Source organism: Phoca vitulina, unplaced genomic scaffold (genome assembly GCF_004348235.1).
Source record: "Phoca vitulina isolate PV1807 unplaced genomic scaffold, GSC_HSeal_1.0 scaffold132, whole genome shotgun sequence".
NCBI classification, from domain to species: domain Eukaryota; kingdom Metazoa; phylum Chordata; class Mammalia; order Carnivora; family Phocidae; genus Phoca; species Phoca vitulina.
In genome coordinates this window covers 307,845-323,186 of record NW_022589835.1, presented here as the reverse complement: position 1 = coordinate 323,186, position 15,342 = coordinate 307,845, and the positions used below count along the sequence as shown (strand labels likewise).

The window sequence follows — 15,342 nt, the reverse complement described above, 5'->3', positions numbered from 1 at the left end:
GTCGTTGCAAATGGCAAGATCTTATTCCTTTTGATGGCTGCATAATATTCCATTGCATATATATACCACATCTTCTTTATCCATTCATCTGTTGATGGACATCTTGGCTCTTTCCACAGTTTGGCTATTGTGGACATTGCTGCTATAAACATCGGGGTGCACGTAGCCTTTCGGGTCCCTACTTTTGTATCTTTGGGGTAAATACCCAGTAGTGCAATTGCTGGATCATATGGTAGCTCTATTTTCAACTTTTTGAGGAACCTCCATACTGTTTTCCAGAGTGGCTGCACCAGCTTGCATTCCCACCAACAGTGTAGGAGGGTTCCCCTTTCTCCGCATCCCCGCCAACATCTGTCATTTCCTGACTTGTTAATTTTAGCCATTCTGACTGGTGTGAGGTGGTATCTCATTGAGGTTTTGATTTGGATTTCCCTGATGCCAAGCGATATTGAACACTTTTTCATGTGTCTGTTGGCCATTTGGATGTCTTCTTTGGAGAAATGTCTGTTCATGTCTTCTGCCCATTTCTTGATTGGATTCTTTGTAGAACCCTCAGTTTGTTTTTCAGAGTCCATCGTCTCTCATGGTTCATCTCCCCCTCTGATTTCCCTCCCTTCATTCTTCCCCTCCTGCTATCTTCTTCTTTTTTTTTTCTTAACATATATTGCATTATTTGTTTCAGAGGTACAGAACTGTGATTCAACAGTCTTGCACAATTCACAGTGCTCACCATAGCACACACCCTCCCCAATGTCTATCATCCAGCCACCCCATCCCTCCCACCGCCCCCCCACTCCAGCAACCCTCAGTTTGTTTCCTGAGATTAAGAATTCCTCATATCAGTAAGGTCATATGATACATGTCTTTCTCTGATTGACTTATTTTGCTCAGCACAACACCCCCCAGTTCCATCCATATCGTTGCAAATGGCAAGATCTCATTCCTTTTGATGGCTGCATAATGTTCCATTGTATATATATACCACATCTTCTTTATCCATTCATCTGTTGATGGACATCTAGGCTCTTTCCACAGTTTGGCTATTGTGGACATTGCTGCTATAAACATTGGGGTGCATGTACCCCTTTGAATCCCTACATTTGTATCTTTGGGGTAAATACCCCGTAGTGCCATTGCTGGATCGTAACTACATCATTCCTTTTATGACTGAATAATATTCCATTGTATGGCTAGACCACTTCTTTTTAATCTATTCGTGAGTTGTGGACATTTGGGTTGTCTCCATTTTTTGGCTGCCATGAAGAATGCTACTGTAGACACTTATGTACAGGGTTGGTGTGTGTGTATGTGTGCATGTGTGTGTGTGCACGTGCACATGAATGCATGCACATTCACTGTTTGGTTTGTGAGTTCTGCACCCTAATATCAGTGAAACTTTTGTGTGCAAGCCTAGGCATGGCATAGGACTAGGCTTTTTCCTTACCCAGAATCCGTGGCAGTGATGATTCTCCTTTATGCTTGTTGGCTTGTGAGAGGAATTCTTCTAGATCTCATAAAGCCCATGGTCTTCATTCTGGGGCCAGGTCTAGCCCCTGTCTCACATGGAGCAGCACACCATTCTTGCCCAAGGGTGTCAAATCTCTGGCTCCTAGCTGCTAAGATCTCTCAAAGCCTGAATCCATGTGAGTCACCCACATTTTTACCAAAGTTGGTTTTATTGGAATAAGAATTTTAAAAGCTAATTGGGGTGTTATAGAATATACTTAGTTTTAATTTGCACTTGCTAGTAACCTTGAATATCTTTCCATACACATATTGACCCTATAGGTGTTCTAGTCTGTGAATTTCTTAGTTTTATCTTTTGTTCATCTGTTCCTTGTTCTGTGCTTTATTTCCTTATGACTTTGGGAGGTCTTTACATAATCAAGAAGTTATTTATTTGTCAATTATATGAACTACGGTTATTTTTTCATGGTCTTTAGCTTAACTTTGGCCTTGTGTTGCCTTTTGTTCTACAGAACATTTTCCCTTTTAATGGAATCACATTCAGCCATGCTTTTCTTCAAGGTCATGCCATTTCTACTGTGTTTAAGAAGGCTTTTCCTGCCCCAATATCATAAAAAGATTCTCCCATCTATTATTATAAATGAATTAAATTTACTTTTTACATGAAAGTACTTAATATTTCCAGAAATAATTTTTCTGTGAGATAGGGACTTGATATTTTTTTCTATCATCATTTACTAAACAGTCTTTTTCCTTCCCTAATTTATAATGTCCCCTAATCACACACACCTGTCTAGGTCTCTTTCAAGGCTCCCTACTCTGTTCCATGGGGGAAACCCCACTATTTGAAACAATCATGATATCCAACACCAACATTAATTTAATATTGTCACTGTTATCTTTTTAAAAATCTGTGTGGCTTTTCTTGGCATGTTTTCATTCTATATGAATCTAGGATCTTCTTGTGTTCCATGGAAAACACAGTTCAAAATTTTATTTGAATTGAAATTAATTTATAGATTAATATGGGAAAAATGCCATCTTGGTGTTGGTTTTTCTCTACTAATATATTAAAAATATCTCTATTTATTTAGGTCTTCTTTATGCTCTTCAATATCTTGTTAATTTTCTCCACAAGTGTCTTGCACAGATTTTGTTAGATTAAGGAAACAGTCAACAAAACAAAGAGGCAACCCACAGAATGGGAGAAGATATTTGCAAATGACACTACAGATAAAGGGCTGGTATCCAAAATCTATAAAGAACTTCTCAAACTCAACACCCAAAAAACAAATAACCAAGTCAAAAAATGGGCAGAAGATATGAACAGACACTTCTCTGAAGAAGACATACAAAAGGCTACCAGACACATGAAAAAATGTTCATCATCATTAGCCATCAGGGAAATCCAAATCAAAACCACACTGAGATACCACCTTACAGCAGTTAGAATGGCCAAAATGGACAGGGAACGAAACAACAAATGTTGGAGACATTGTGGAGAAAGGGGAACCCTCTTACACTGTTGGTGGGAATGCAAGTTGGTACAGCCACTTTGGAAAACAGTGTGAAGGTGCCTCAAAAATTTAAAAATAGAGCTACCCTATGACCCAGGAATTTCACTACTGGTTATTTACCCCAAAGACACAGATGTAGTGAAAAGAAGGGCCATATGCACCCCAGTGTCCATAGCAGCAATGTCTGCAATAGCCAAACTGTGGAAAGAGCTGAGATGCCCTTCAACAGATGAACAGATAAAGAAGATGTGGTCCATATATACAACGGAATATTACTCAGCCATCAGAAAGGATGAATACACAACTTTTACCTCAACATGGATGGGACCAGAGGAGATTATGCTAAGTGAAATAAGTCAATCAGAGAAAGTCAATTATCATATGGTTTCACTTATTTGTGGAACATTAGGAATAGCATGGAGGACATTAGGAGAAGGAAGGGAAAAATGGGGGGGGGGGAATCGGAGGGAGAGATGAACCATGAGAGACTATGGACTCTGAGAAACAAACAGGGTTTTAGAGGGGAGGGGGGAGGGGGGATTGGTTAGCCCAGTGATGGGTATTAAGGAGGGCATGTACTGCATGGAGCACTGGGTGTTATATGAAAACAATGGATCGTGGATCACCACATCAAAAACTAATGATGTATTGTATGGTGACTAACATAACATAATAAAAATTTTTTAAAAAGATTAATTCCTATGACTTTATTTCTTATAATTTTTGAGTCCATTTTAAATAGGTCTTCTTTAAATAAATAAAAATAATTTGTGAATTTATGATCATAAATTTTTTATCACTAAAATATTATATTTGTTCCTAAATAAAAAAAGAGGAGTTCTGCAGCATGCATTTTCTTCCCAATTCTCTTCGTGCTGCCCATGTCATTTTCCTTTTATATCTTACTGTTGTTTAAATCCAAATATATTCCAATTTTTATAAGAATTTCTGTTTCTTAGTTGATTCTTTCATCTATTCCCTCATACTCTTTTGTTCTTAATCAGTCTCTCTAGAGGTTTGTTATTTTAACAATCTTCCCCCAAATCTAAATCTTATTTTTCTATCAGTAGTTTGTTTTTGGTATTATGACCTCATTTGTGCTCTCTGAGAGTCTGCACTGTTATTCTTTCTCTACCTTCTAATTTCATCATTCACTTGTTGGACTTCAGTCTTTCCTTTCTCTTTCCCAATATTCATTTTCTCTTCCTTAGGTCTATCTCACAAGCATTTCTAGTGGAGTTTTATTTAAGTGCAAATTCTAATAGAAATTATGAAATCTCTGGAATAAAAACTGCCCAAAATATTTTTTCTCCTATCTTTTCTTAAGATATAAAAATTTTTTGGCCATGATTACTAAAATGTCTCTTAAGAAAACACTTTTTTTTGTAAAGTTTTTACTTACACAGAGTCGGCCAATGGGGCTAATAGAAATCTACTTCCTGTAAAATTAAAATATCAGGCACTTAATCACTTAATTGTCAAAATAAAAAAATATTTAAAGGAGGAAAATGACTGACCTTAGGAATGAAGAACTGTCTAAACTTGGTGTCCTGAATCACAGCATGAGGCAGATTGGAGGGGATGAGATTGATGTACCTCTGGACCTCATGCACCACGGCATCTGTGTAGGGCATCTGGGCCCTGTCACTCATGCAGGGGACCCGGTCCCAGCCCATCACTCTGTCAATTTCCTTGTGAACTCTACCTGCATGACACAACAGTGTCTGTCACTCATGAGCCATGCAGATGACATCCTGAAATGTCATCCAAAACTGGGCTACAGGGGTGTAGAAACTCAATCCTACAAACTCGCAAAGCAAAGCATTCCCTTCTGTAGGTCGTGCTGTTTGAAGCTGTTGTAAGAATGTGTTTGGTTTGGCTGAAATTACCCATAATACAGGATGTGCTCAGGACCCTCCACAAGGTGGTCCTGTTAGTGTCTGAATCTTTCATGTGTTGTTTACAAGAACTAAGAGGGCAGGGTTACGACCATTCAGTTCCACACAGATCTTTGCAAGCTAATAATGCAGAGAATTCTGTCTCCAGATGACTATCTAAGACATCACCAGCAACCATTATTCTGAACATTCACAAGAAGTGGTGGGAAAATGCTTACTAAGTGCCCCTTCGTACCAATCAGCTAGAAACATGTTCCTCTCAACAACACTCTAGGGTAAGTTTTAATATTCCTGTTTTTTTTAAAGATTTTATTTATTTATTTATTTGAGAGAGAGAGAGCACACATGCGAGAGAGCATGGGGGGGAGTGGGGAGAGGCAGAGGGAGAGAGAGAAGCAGACTCCCTGCTGAGTGGGGAGCCCCACACGGGAATCGATTCCAGGACCCTGGGATCATGAACTGACCCCAATATTCTTGTTTTTAAGAGGAAACAACTACAGTTCAGAGGCATCAAATAACCGCATGGAGGCTCTATCCTATTGTGGAGCCAGGATTGAAACCAAGACTGTTTTATTATAACCACACACTGGGTGTTATATGCAACTAATGAATCATTCAACACTACATCAAAAAATAATGATGTACTATATGTTGGCTAACTGAACATAATAAAAAAATTAAAAACAAACCAAAACAAAACAAAAAACCACACACTGCTTTTGGAACAAAACTTTCCAAGCCAAGAAAGTGTTGATTTCCTTAAAGCTTTCAAGAGACAGCTATTCTAATTTCACGAATTAGCTCCGGAGAACCACAGAAGCACTGGAGATGGGCCCTCAGCTCTCACTTTGTGCTGCTTTGTATGAAGGGGGAGACTGAACTGAGAATGCGCGTGCTTGTCCTGAGCCACACAGCCAATGTGCGACGTGTGACAGGTGTGTCACACACCTATCCTCACGTGTGAAATGAGGTTTGAGATTCAGAAACTAATTGCTTCCTCTTTCACTGCTCAAAAAATTATTTATGCCATTTCACTTCATCTTCATCATGATTAAATATTCCAGTTTATTTATTGCCTACTCCTATAGGACAGTATACACAGGAATTTCTAAAGTACACATCAAAATTTGGGAATACTGATCAAAAGTTATTTCAGTTACTCATTGCTGTTAACATAGCAATTCAGTTTCTGAAAATTTATCATAAGATCATATCAAGTGCATATAAAATTTTTGGTACAATAATTTTTTTCAATTATGTGTGATAGCAAAAAATATAAAACAATTAAAATTCTCACAAATAATTAGTTAAATAAATTATGGTATGCTTCAGTATGAGAAATTACATACTAATTTAAAATAATATTTTATAGAATACCCAATGTTCATAGCAGCAATGTCCACAATAGCCAAACCGTGGAAGGAGCCAAAATGCCCTTCAACAGATGAATGGATAAAAAAGATGTGGTTCATATATACAAGGGAATATTACTCAGCCATCAGAAAGGATTAATATCTACCATTTATATCGACATGGATGGAACAGGAGAGCATTATGCTAAGTGAAATAAGTCAATCAGAGAAATATAATTGTCATATGGTTTCACTCATGTGGAACATAAGGAATAGTGCAAAGGACAATAGGGGTGGGGGAGAAACAGACTGGGAAGAAATCAGAGAGGGAGACAAAGCATATGGGACTCTTGACTCTGGGAAACAAACTGAGGGTTGCGGAAAAGGAGGTGGGTGGGGGATGGGGTAACTGGGTGATGGGCATTAAGGAGGGCAAGTGATGTGATGAGCACTGGGTGTTATATACAACTGATGAATCATTGAATGTTATATCAAAAACCAATGGTGTACTATACCTTGGCTAATTGGATTTAAATTTAAAAAAAAAAAAGGGCGCTTGGGTGGCTCAGTCGTTAAGCATCTGCCTTCAGCTCAGGTCATGATCCCAGAGTCCTGGGATCGAGCCCCACATCGGGCTCCCTGCTCCGCGGGAAGCCTGCTTCTCCCTCTCCCACTCCCCCCTGCTTGTGTTCCCTCTCTCGCTGTGTCTCTCTCTGTCAAATAAATAAATAAGATCTTATAAGATGGACCTGTGTTAATTAACTTTTAATCAGGGAAAGCTAGTACATGAACAAGGTACATGGAAGAAATAACCGTGTTGAAGAACTGGGATGCTGTCTTCTTGCCCCCGTGTCGCCCCCCAGCTGGAAGCACCCCACTCACTCTCCACCTCTGGGTGTTTCAGCAGGATCAGCAGTGCTAGCCACAGGGTGCTGGTGACTGTCTGGTGCCAACGCTGAACAGATGAAAGCCAACAGCTGCTAGGTTCTCTGAATTAAATTCAGAATATGGATTGTGTTTTTCCTGTAGATAATGGAGTAATCAGATACATGATTTCATAATAGGTCCTCTATTAGATACAGACAGATACAGGTTAGAAACAGTAATAAGTCCTTAGGAGGTTGACTATTTACTCTGTATATGAGTGGCTATTTTTATGTCTTTTTTTTTTTTTTTTTTTTTTTGCCTGAGTGATTTTCATTTGATACCTAATTTATAATCGGCAAAGAAATTATTTCTAACATTTTGCATAGTGGAAAATATACTATAAGATGTTTTGCTTTTGACATAGTCTTGAAGAAAAGGTAAAAAAACAGGACCTGCTTGTGTATAACCGTGCACACGACACACTTGTCTGCGTGCATGGACTCACACACAGGTAGATAAGCATGCGCAGCATCTCCCAAGGCACTTATTGTATGTCCCGTGGCTGGTTCTGCCCAGGCATTAGAGTAAGGTGACCTGGGCTCCCAAAGTAGCGATAGTGGCAACTGTCACCCTGCATATCAGCCAGTTTACCCACAGTTGTAGGACTAGCCGGTGAGCTCCTCGTGTGAACAGTCCAACCCAGGTCACTTTGCCTAGCAGGTGCGCATACTCAGCCATCAGTCAGAGAAAGGTAGGCACTCCACATGTAAGCCTGATGGTGAGAAAACACACTGTGGAGGCCCAGGGGTTTCCAGACAGGGGTTGTCAGGCCTGGACCTGAATGTGTGGAGCCCAGAAGAGCGCTGGGCCTGGCAACACCTGTGCTCCGAGGGCAGCCTCCACACCTACCTCCTCCATCCTGTCAAGGAAGCAGTCAGTGTAATCCTGGGGCTGCTCAGGCTTCAGAGTCCCTTGATGCTGTGCCAGTCTCTCCAAAATGAAATTTATTATATTCTGAATGTTCTTAAAAAATTTCTGGTGTCGCCCAGGAAGATAGTGAATGAACGATGGCCACAAATTGTAGAGCTGTAGGGAAAAGCCACACCCCCGTTCCATCACCAGGATTCAAAAGCCAAGAGAGGGTTGGATGGTCTTGAAGCATCTTTGTTCCAGGGGACCCTACCCTCTGCAGCCCCTTCCCATTTCTAGCTGCAGGATCTCAGGGTGGGCTGCCACCGGCATTAAAAAGAGCCAGGGAAGCGTGTGGGGACCTCAGAGGAGACGTGCTGGCAGAGGGAAGCCTGACTGCCCCTCCACAGACCCTCAGCTGTGTTCCATAAGTGACAGCTTCCTTCCATCTCCCCCCTCCCCCTGTACACCCCGCACTGCTGCCTCCCTGCTGCCAAGACTGGGACTCTGCACTCGGGCTCATCCCTGGGACCAACTGCGGGTAATCCCACAACCAGAGACAACTGGCTTTACCTGCACCCAGAAGGAGCTCAATATGGAAAAGTTTTCATTCAGCAACATAATCAACTGCAGGAATTCCTCATCTTGGTAGTCGAAGCGCTCATTAAAGAGGATTGAGCTGATCATGTTGCAGGGAGCACAAGCGAGGATGAAAGCAGGGTCCACGGGCTGAGCTGGTAAGAGGGAAGGTTATAAAAATCAAGGAAAACTTCCCTGATTGGTCTACACTTTCCAAACAGAAAAGAGGGACGGTGGTCCCAGCGGGGTGGTGCTGGGTCAGGGAAGCATGGGGAGGTAACCTTAACTTCCCACCGAATGTCTGGCCAGGGGCACATGCCAACGAACCCTCTGTCTATGTGAGGGCCTGCACCAGGTGCTGGGCTTCTTCCTGGATGCGGTCCTCAATGCTCCTCCTCCCCATCCCAAGGTTCCGCAGGCTCATGAGAGTAAACCGGCGCATTTGCTTCCATGGCTGGCTGTGGCTGAACACAATCCCTGAGGGAAGAACCAAGGGCAGGAGTCTAGTCACCAGAGGGCAGACAGAGGGGTTCTGGCGCAGGATGGGCTTCCTTGAGAACTTGTTTCAGAGGGTCAGAGCGTCATGAACTTTTCCTATTCTATAGACAAACAGCAACATTTACCTCAGGCTAATGCTAGGAAGTAGATTTTTTAAAGTCCACAGAATGCCGGTTCTTCCCTGGAGGCAGCTCATCCTAAGGGCTTTACTCTCAGACCATCCCAATTTGGCTCCTGCCAAAACCCCAATTTGCTGCTTCTCTCCCTTTGTCCTATAGGAAATCCCCATTAAGAGACACCCCACATCCAGCTGCACAAAACTGAAGTCAATTCTGCCATCCTCCCCACAGGGCTGTCGGGAAACACAGCTCACAGTGTGGTGAGCCCACACCAGCTACCCATATCCATCAGTGGGGAAGCGAAGATATTTCTGATAATTTAAATAATTCAAATCAATGTCTTCAGACTGATTCAATAGGATCTTGGTGCCATGAGCAAAATAATAAGCAGGTATAAAAGAAGCAAACAGGACAAAAGAGAAAGTTTGTAAGAATTAGAAACTGAGGGCAACTCTTCTTTTGACAGTGATGGGCTAGGTGATTCTGCTCAATCCCTTCTGCTGAGATAGAGATGCTGCATAAACATATGTATGGTTCATAAGGACCAGTTGGAAGGCATCGCAGAGCCAACAAGGGAATGGGGAACTGTGGGGAATGCTTTCCCATAGAAGCACAGGTGAGAGACAAAAACCCAGCAGAGCTGTTGAACACTGGGAAGGTCCCAGAAGCAAGAGTCGAGCCTGCCAAGGAGGGCATCTGTGGTAAACATCTGGGGCTGCACCCAGAAGTGAGGGTGACCTGGAGACAGACCAGCCCAATGGGGTCCACAGCCCAGCTTGAAGTCACCAGCTGGTGGAGGGCTAGGGTGCTCGGGGTGCTTCTGCCCCACCCACTCCAAGGAAGCAATAAATCCTCTCTGTAGGAAGATACCGCTATTAAAACCTGAAATTACCTCTGCAATTTTTCAGAGAAGGTATCTGGAACCTAATACAAAATTAGGAGTCATTCCAATAGACATGAGCAAAGGTCACAGCAACTGGTGGCGAAATCAGAGACTTTATAATAACTGTTGAGTAAGTCAGAGTTAAAAACATGATTAAGAATTTGTTAGAGATTGGGACACCCCAGTGGCTCAGTTGATTAAGCGTCTGCCTTCGGCGGGTCATGGTCTCAGGGTCCTGGGATCAAGTCCCACGTCCGGCTCCCTGCTCAGTGGGGAGCCTGCTTCTCCCTCTGCCTCTGCTGCTCCCCCAGCTCGTGCTTGTTCTCTCTCTCTCTGACAAATAAATCTTTAAAAAAATTAAAACTAATCACAGAACCACATCAAGCTTTTCAAACTGAAAAATAGAATAACTAAAGTTAAATACTCAGTGTTTACACACAAGCAAAGACAGAACTTCATCCACTTCTGAAGTGCAGAAGCACACCTGTGAAGGGAGAGACCAGAGTACCTGCCGTAGACTTCCATGTCTATACAGTTCAAACCCAGGAAAATTAAACTATGGTGTTAGTTGTCAGAGTATGTGGGAGAAGGCAGAGAGTAATGTTCAGGGAGAGTGCAAGAGGGGACTTCCGTGGTGCTGGGAGTTTATTCCTTCATCTGAGTGGTGTTTGCGCATGTGGGTTCGCCGTATGGTTCCCACTGAACTATATGTTTGTGACTTCGCACTAACCCCAGCAAATGGTTCAAGCATTCTCTGAGTAATAGACACAAGGCTTAAGACTAAGCTGGTGACCTGAGAGAGGTCAAGGGAATCTTTCCTAATGTAGAAATAAAGAGACAGCCGTGGGACAGGATGGACGCCGACGCCCCCAGCCTTGGACACAAAATGTGGCAGCAGGACATCCATTTGAATTCTTCTACTCACCAACCACCAGTCGGCCATGAGGGAAAGGAGGGCACTCCTGTGGATGTGAAGACTCAGAAAATACCCACACTACCCCTCGCTCACTAGGGCAGTGCTCCCACGAAACACAAAGAGAGCACAGAAACAGGAGTCTGCTCCCTTCCCCTCTTGTGCACTGCAAGGCCTTTCCTGAAACCGACCCTTTCATCCACAGAAAACCTAGCACAGTACCTACCATCCAATGGCACAGCAACTCTGCAAGAAAGTGGACATTTTAATCCTTCTAAAAATGAAGACCTGTCACTCAGAGTTTGAGTAACTTGCACAAATCACCTGTGTGATGCTCTGCCACCCCACAACCTCCCACCCCTTCAAAAAACCACATATTCTGGAACTAGAAATGGAGGAGAATGGAAGGAGAGAAAAGGCAGGTAGGTTGGGTGCCATGGGCTGGGCAGAGCCATGATGGGGTAACTGGGGTCCACAGCCCCAGCACCACTTCCGCAGGAAGGGCCGTGGACCACAGAAATGGGCAGATCCGAGGCCCAAAGGGAAGCGGGCTGGCCGCCGCTCTGGACGGACACATACCGTATCCTCTGAGGGCATTCTCCATGAGGGGAAACCTCCCTCTGCCTCTGAAGTTGACCGCCTGACCACACAGGGCAGCCTTCACAGCCTTGTGTCCATGTAGCACGACGATTGGATGGGGGCCCAGACGCAGCGAGTATGCAGGGCCATACTGCTCAGCCAGCTGGGGAGAGTGGCAAGGCACACCTGAGCAACTGGCCCAGCTCCTGGATGCACAGGGCCAGTTAGAAGTGAAGACACTCCCTCCCAGAAGCCCCAGTGTCTGGCCAGCACCCTCCCCATCAGTGTGCCCTAGCCAAGACTCGGGGCTGCAGACAGGGGGCCACACTGATCTGGGGGCGGGGTGACAGGACCCTGTCTGTGCAGGACTCATACTCTGGCCTCTCGACCTCTTGTGCCTTTCCCTAATCCCTTTCTTTATTGGAGAGAACAAATTCTTACTAAGTATTCAACAAAAACTAGGTGCTACACAGTGTCTCGGGACTGGGGAAAGGCAGGGCACGGCAGGAAATTTATCTTCTTTGATACATTCTAGTAGGCAAGACATAACGGTCGAGAGTATGCTTGAGTGCGGGCATGCAATGGGAAACACCAGTGAGGCGGAGAGGAAGGCTGGGGGGGTGGTCGCATCCTTGAGAGAAGGTCACTAGGGAGTGTCTCCTTGGAAGGCAGCATTTTAACACCAAGAAAGGAGGGAATGCCAGCCAGACGGATATCTGCAGGAATAGTAGCCCCTGCAGGGGGACCAGCAAAGCCCTGAGAATTGAGGGTGCCTGGGGTGGGAAAGAGTGGGAGGCCAGTGTCCATGGTGAGTGACAAAGGGCAGGAGAGCGTGAGAGGCAGTGTGGGGGGTTAGGTGGTGGGAGGATGGGGGCAGGGGAGTGGGAGGTCCAGGTCCCATGAGGCCTTTCCTGTGTGTCAGAGAGGGACACGGGCTGCTGAGGGTGTGGGCTCTCCCCTCCAGGGTCTCCCTGCATGGAGCATGGACAGAATGGAAGGAGGGGCATCTGTGGGCAGGAAGCTGTGTTGGATTGATCCAAGTACACAGAGAAGGCCGGGTTCCTGATGTCTTTTCTAGGTAGAGTGAGGGGTTTGCTGGTGGCTGGGACACGGTGGGAGAGGGCAGTCAGGATTACTCCTGGCCTCTGGTCTGAGCAGTGATGAGAACCACTCCTAGACAGGGGAAGGCAGGGAGAGGTGGCAGGGGCACAGTCCATGCCTGTCAGTGCAAAGAGCCCATGAGCTTCATGGTGCGGGTGCTGAGAAGCTCTGGGCTGTTGGCATGGAAGCTGTAGGACATGCTCTCTGGTAGTTAGGTTTTCTCAGAGAAATGGGAGTGAGAACAACATGGGGATGGGAGGGGACGCGGCTGGAGGTTTGAAGAAATAGGAGCAGCAGGAAAGAGTCCCCTAAGAGAGTGGGAGGAGGGAAGGAGAGGACATCCTGGGGCTGCAGGAGCATGAAGGGACCCCAAGAGTTTAGGGACCCATGCATAGGGCCACTTGTGTCCTCCCGAGCCTGGCCTGGCAGAGGCACAGACTCCGGGCAGGGAGAGAGGGGAGCAGAGTTGATACCAGGGAGAGAAGCACATGACTGGTAGTAGAATCCCAGCCAGGCTGGGACACGAAGGTGCCCAGGTGGGCATCGGGGAAAGTGGAATGCCCACAGCCGTCTCTCCATGAGTGAGGATAAGGGACTCCATGAGGGCCCTGCGGAAGCTTCTAGACAACAAGGCAGTCAAGGACACATCCACCCACCTCTCTCTCCCTCACTCAGGTCAGAATCCACCACTGTCTGAGGATTCCGATCCCCCTTACACCCCTCATAACCCTTTCCAAGTGGATGCCCTTGATCCTTGCATCTGGGTCTACAAGGCGTTGGACTGGTCAAAGGGCAGGGATATGGAAGCAACATGCTGACAGGTCTCACTGGAGTTGACCTTGAGATCCCACAGGTGCAGCTGGAAAGCCAGATGGGTGCTGGGCACTTTGAATCATGATGATGGGGTGCAGTTTTGGCAATGACTACCCTGTGGATACACTCCTCACCGTATATTACGGTCTTAGGTCAGTCAGACTCAAAGCTGAATGAAACAGAGTCCCCCACTCCTCCCTCTCATGTCAGAGACTGTTAGAGGGGCCTCGGAGAGCCATCAGTCAAGAATGGAGACATTTTTGAGTGGTCACCACTCCTGGTCTCTTCAAGAAGATCAAATAAACAAAAAGTGGGATATTCTAGCACAACTGAAAGAAACAAACACACACACCCCCAACGTTAGCTGGGAAATCTGAGTAAAGCACTTATACCAACCCAGAGAGCAGCTGGTCATACCTGAGGGGGTCTTACCCTGGAGAGAGAGGTGGGCAGGTCCCAAAGGTTCACCTGCAGGATATTCTCAATGATGGGAAGAGGAGGAGGGCCAGGCAGGAGCAAAGGCCCATGAGTGCCTCCTCTTCTCCACACAAAGGTGAACAGCAGGAAAGCCACACAAGCCACCAGGAGGGTGGGCAGACTGAGTAGAGCCATGTCACCGCATGTGGGCCGTGGAGCTGGCACTGAGAATGTCAACCGTCGTTGGTGCCTGCTGTTGAAGACAGTTTGTCGTGATTGCAAATCAAATGTACAGGAGACCCACATGCTCCCTTGAGCCTTGTTTAGAAATGTGATCGGTTTGGCATCTTTAAAGTCACTTAATTCAGACTCTACACTGTCACCAACAGCGTTCCTCCTCGTCCCTTTTTTTGTCCCCCCACCTAGTCATCAGTTTGACTCTTCTCCCAGAATAGAAAGAAAACCCAAAAGGGAAAATTTGGGTGTCTCTCGGTGGCTGCCAGACTGAGTCCTGCTCCAGCAGACACAGGGGGCAAGTGGAAGAGGGTCTTTAACTGGATCCCCTTCTTCCCAACTACATCCCACCTGATCTTCTCCATCTTCGGCGCTGGCGGTGCCTCCACCTGTGGCACCCTCTTCTCCCTTCCCACTGGGCCCCTACATCACCTCTGCCCGGTTCAGTCCATTTAGGACAGAGGAGTCAGAATCTCCTTTAAAGACAGAGATCAGGCCAGGTCATTCACTTGCTGAAAAACCCGCAATGGGTTCCCAGGTATTTACCTGAGGGTAAAACCCCAAAGCCTTAGAAAGACCTCCAAGAACCCCCTGCCCACAGCCTGCACCTTGCCATCCTATCCTGTGGGGCCTCCAAGCACTCAGCTCCCAAGAACGGTCCATGCAATGTGGGTGGCCTCCAGGGCATCTCCCCTGCCCTTTCTTCTGCTTGGAATGATGCCCTTTCTGCATCTTCTGCAGACTCACGCATACCTTCAGCCCCCAGCCTCTCCCTTATGCTCGCTACATCAATCTTGCCTTCTTTCATGTTTTAAGTGGTAATTGTACATTAACTTTGTTCACTGCGTTTGGACAGAAACCTTGGAATTCAGGACAGTGGGCTGGTGTCCACTTCACTTTGGACCCTGGGATGGGGTCCAGCATCTCACGCCCCTACCGGGCAGGTGCATTTCACAACCCCCCTGGCATCCTCCATCTCAGGCACCTTCCACGCTTCCCTAACTCTTCCTCCTTTCCATCCCACAGTGGGCTGCTTCCTCATTTCAATTGGCATTTATTTGGTTATCAACAAGATTAAACAATTAGTATTTTTAGCTTTATGGGCCATTTGTAATATATGAACTGTTATTTGCCCATTTTTCTAATGAGATATTTACCTTATTGATTTTTCAAGATCTTTTTTTTTTTTTTTTTTT

The 15,342-nt window shown here is 45.4% G+C and overlaps 1 protein-coding gene across 1 annotated transcript in view; it reads right to left on the bottom strand.

Moving 5' to 3' along the window:
• LOC116628835 (cytochrome P450 2C23) overlaps window positions 1-14,107 on the bottom strand; it is a 21,926-nt gene extending 7,819 nt beyond the window's left edge. Inside the window, 8 exon segments of the mRNA XM_032399170.1 lie at window positions 4,502-4,689; window positions 7,117-7,182; window positions 7,185-7,257; window positions 8,011-8,187; window positions 8,584-8,744; window positions 8,917-9,066; window positions 11,582-11,744; window positions 13,928-14,107. Of these exon segments, the coding sequence (XP_032255061.1) occupies window positions 4,502-4,689; window positions 7,117-7,182; window positions 7,185-7,257; window positions 8,011-8,187; window positions 8,584-8,744; window positions 8,917-9,066; window positions 11,582-11,744; window positions 13,928-14,107 (1,158 nt within the window).
• Window positions 14,108-15,342: the final 1,235 nt, after the last annotated feature.